Genomic DNA, 3790 nt, shown 5'->3' on the forward strand with positions numbered 1-3790 from the left:
GTATCGGCCGATACCGATGTTGGTGCCAATGTATCATGCAACCCTAAATATGTCAGATAAAATAGATGCTTAAAAAATTTATATTTTTCTTACTATTTTCATAGCATATAGGCAATCTTTTTAAATAGTTCTGAAACTAATTAAGAATACTGGCTCAGACTGATTTCATAGATGTTTCAGGATGGCTGAACTTCTTCATTAACTTAATGTACTGTTGAATGCAGCTGAGCCTCGAGTGTCAGAAGTCACACTTAACTGAGGAAATGAAAAGTGTTAATAAAGGTGAGGAACAATGCATATCTTAAGGTGGGTGTTATTAAATATTTTTAGTAATGATAGAATGAAGTCATTAGAAAAACCTACATTAAGCCATGCCAATCTATTTTTTCATACCTGATGTTGTTCAAGCATCTTTTTTTTCAGTGTGAAGAGATTACAAACTTTTTGAACTTTTTCCACTTTGAAAGTTGAAATAATTTTCACTTTTTGTTTGTTCATCCTCTCTCTCTCTCATTGCTTTTGTCACTGCTCGCTGGTTCTCGATCGAACACGAAGTTGAATTTCAGCCTATGGTTTCTCTCTCCAGTCTCAGAAAAAATCAGAGGTTTCCATGTTGAGAACTCCTCCCCCACTGGAGGATTTTTATCCCCCAGCTTTTGTGCCCGCTCGCTTGCCGTACGCTGACCTTTCTTAGTTCTGCCAATCTATCGGCTCGCGCCAGCTGGGCCCCCTGCTCTGCCCCCCCTCGGTGTCTCCTCCAGCAGGGGCTCTTGGGAACAATTCGCCGACGCCCTGTACTGTGTTGTATTGAAAGCGACCTCTACTATATAAGGAATTGACACGTCTATTTTAACCTTTTTTTTTTTTCTCTTTTTTTTGGCTTTCGGGGCACACTCTAGTCAGTGTTTCACCATCCCACCCCCTGTGCGTTCTCAGGAAGACCTTTTGTGGAACCCGGACCACCAGCCGGGATAAGAGAGGGAAGCAGCGGGGCTTTTAGGTGGGTTTTTCTCTAGCTTTTGTCGCCTTCAAACAGCCACAACATTATCGAAACAGTCCACTTTCCACCAGCCTCTTTGTGTCCTGTTGTCAGTCAATCCGTTTGTCCCTCCCCGCTTCTTTTTCTTGACGATTTGAAGCATGATTTTCCTTTGTGATTGCTTTCCAGTTCACATGCAGTACTCCCAAGGAGATCAATTTTTTTTTTATTTTATTTTTTTTTATTTTGCGCGTGTGTGTTCCTCTTTCTTCTCTGGCCTTTTTGTAAATAAATATCAGTGTGTTATTGTTTGTTCCTTACAGGTATGTTGACAAGTTCTTTTTCATGTGGAACTTTGGAAATTGTTTTTTTAGAGCCATGCTGCAGCTATTTAAGTGTTTTTATCTTGCAGATTTTTCAAAAGGTGGCTAGGTTTTTGTGTTTTATTAGCCAAATGTTGAATTCACAAGGTTTCCATCATTTCCTTCACATGTTGTGAAGGAAGTGTGCATTTCTATCCAAGCCATCTGCTACAGTTATTCAACCTTGCGAAAATACAGATACATGCAAAATAATTCATGGTTTTCAATAAAAATCCTTGTAGAAATAGTTCAGTGCGATTCGAGCTCCAAGTTTTTTGTGCGATTGATTTTCCAGCTTTGTAGATCTAGAGACTGGAAGCTCAGACTGCAACATCAGCTTTCAAGTTTTTATACAACTGGGTTTACAGTGGCTCTCAATAAAATCATTTCTGAACTATTTCAACATACAGTGGGGTGAGCAATATGGATTTAAAGTTTTATTACAATGTTTTGTGGTACTTGATAAAAGTGATCAATATCACTTTTTTAGGTAACTGTATAACTGTGACTACATGACACAATTATAGTAACACAAATACAAATACTGCTCTTGAAAAACATTTGCATTTGTTAAACTCTTCATCAGGACACCAGTCACATAAAGAAGTGTGATTTTTAAAATCACTAAATGGCACGCAGTATCTTCATTTAATAATATTTTCAAATGTATTGATGAGTATAGATACTCATTGAATAAAATGGGAAGAAATATGGTGAAAATAGAAATCCAGACAATGATCCAGACAAAACAGTTTATGGTTTTTCTAAACATCATTTACTGAAATTTATCACGACAAGAATGAATCAAAACCTTTATCATGGGAAGGAATTTATCACGATAAACAATACAATACATGCCCAACTTAAACACAATGTCATAATAATCCTGTATAAAAGCAATAAAGCTCCAGACGTTCACATCTTAAACTAAAAAGGTGTTAAGGTAACTTTTGATTGAGTTTCACCGTTCAGTCTTTGTCAGTGTGAGTTCATCAGCATCCCACATCTTGACCTGGAAAAGTTCTGGAAGATCTACCAGATTTTAGTCTGACGTTTTTCTACGGCCCACTTCACAGGTTGTTGAGTTTAGCTCTGGACTTTGGCTAGGTCGCTCTAAAACTTTTGTTTTTTTGGATAAGGAAAAGGATTTGACCCACTTGAAGGAAAAATAATAATTCAGACTTTAAAGACAGAATTCTGACATTAATGCCGACTCTCACAAGGATCAACCAGCTTCAGTATCTGAGATGTGAGTTGTGTGAGAGGAGAACTGATGTTCTGGAGGAACATGTCGGATTTAAGTGGGTTTTTCACTTTGTTTTGTTTTTACATGACCAAAGGGTCCCTCAAGATACTGTTCTGCGAAAGAGGATTATGGCTAATAATCCTCTTGTCTATTTAACTTTATAGTCATAAGTTATATTCATAACTTTAATTTACAACTCAGAATAAACTTATGGATCTTTTTTTTCTTCTGTGTTTGGATTTACTCACACTTCTAACAGACAGAATGTTTTCATTCATTTTTTTTGTTTTTGTAATGATTCATAATTTCATTCACTTTGTCAAAAAAATATGAGGTTCACCTTAACAGACGTAACCCCAGATCGTGATGGTGTCACCACCGTGTTTCATTGTAGGCACAGTAATATTTTTCTGCCAAAGATTTACTTTTTTTTTTTTTTTTTAAATCATCTCCCAAAGGTTAAAGCTTACTGTAATCAGACCATTACACACACTCACACTCTGTTTTTGGTGACTACCTTCTCCATGCATTGTGCAAATATAATGCTGCAGATTTTTTCTAGGGCTCTTCTCCTGACTGATACAGTCAGATCAATTTATTTCAGTATATTTATACAGCACCAATTCAATAAATATTGTCTCAAAGAACTTTACAAGAAAAACATTTGAATTCAGTCACATACATTCCAACTGATCCTGTTTATCAAACGATACAGCTAAATTTATTAAGATCCTTTTTTATCTTAATTGTAATCTCTCTGCTGTTTATGGGTTTGATTTGTGTCATTTAGCTGCAAGTGTGTAAAAGTCAGAAAAATCCAACCTGAACATCTGAACTTTACTTTAGATTCAGCAGGTTCCCTATAATGGACAACCTGAAGGCTGGGTCATGATGTTGAATGACAGACGGTGCCTTTAAAAAATAAATATGTTTCTTGTTTTTCAGTTGAGCTCGATCAATCAATCAATCAAATTTTATTTGTATAGCACATTTCAGCAACAAAGCATTTCAAAGTGCTTTACATCATAAACAAAAACACAAAGTCATGCAACATAGAATCAATAATCAAAACATTACATTGAGTCAAATGCCATCGTTAAATTCGTAATTGATTATGTTTCAAATGCAACTCTAAACAGGTGGATTTTTAGCCGCAATTTAAAGGAAGTGAGTGTTTCAGCTGTTTGCGGTGCATAGAAGCTG

At 36.1% G+C, this 3790-nt stretch overlaps 1 protein-coding gene across 4 annotated transcripts in view; it reads left to right on the forward strand.

The window, feature by feature from the left end:
- Positions 1–3790, forward strand: part of LOC103152547 (MICOS complex subunit mic25a-like) — a 102027-nt gene that overhangs the window by 74655 nt on the left and 23582 nt on the right. For 2 of the 4 annotated variants that reach the window (XM_016661172.1, XM_007573041.2), the window contains one exon: positions 900–1000. The exons of 1 other annotated variant lie outside the window; for it this stretch is intronic. In XM_016661172.1, coding sequence (XP_016516658.1) covers positions 900–1000 — 101 coding nt within the window. The remainder of the gene's footprint in view (positions 1–899; positions 1001–3790) is intronic. One more of the 4 variants, XM_016661173.1, reaches the window with a different exon arrangement.

The sequence above is a fragment of the Poecilia formosa genome, unplaced genomic scaffold (genome assembly GCF_000485575.1).
Source record: "Poecilia formosa unplaced genomic scaffold, Poecilia_formosa-5.1.2 Scaffold315, whole genome shotgun sequence".
Classification (NCBI taxonomy): Eukaryota; Metazoa; Chordata; class Actinopteri; order Cyprinodontiformes; family Poeciliidae; genus Poecilia; species Poecilia formosa.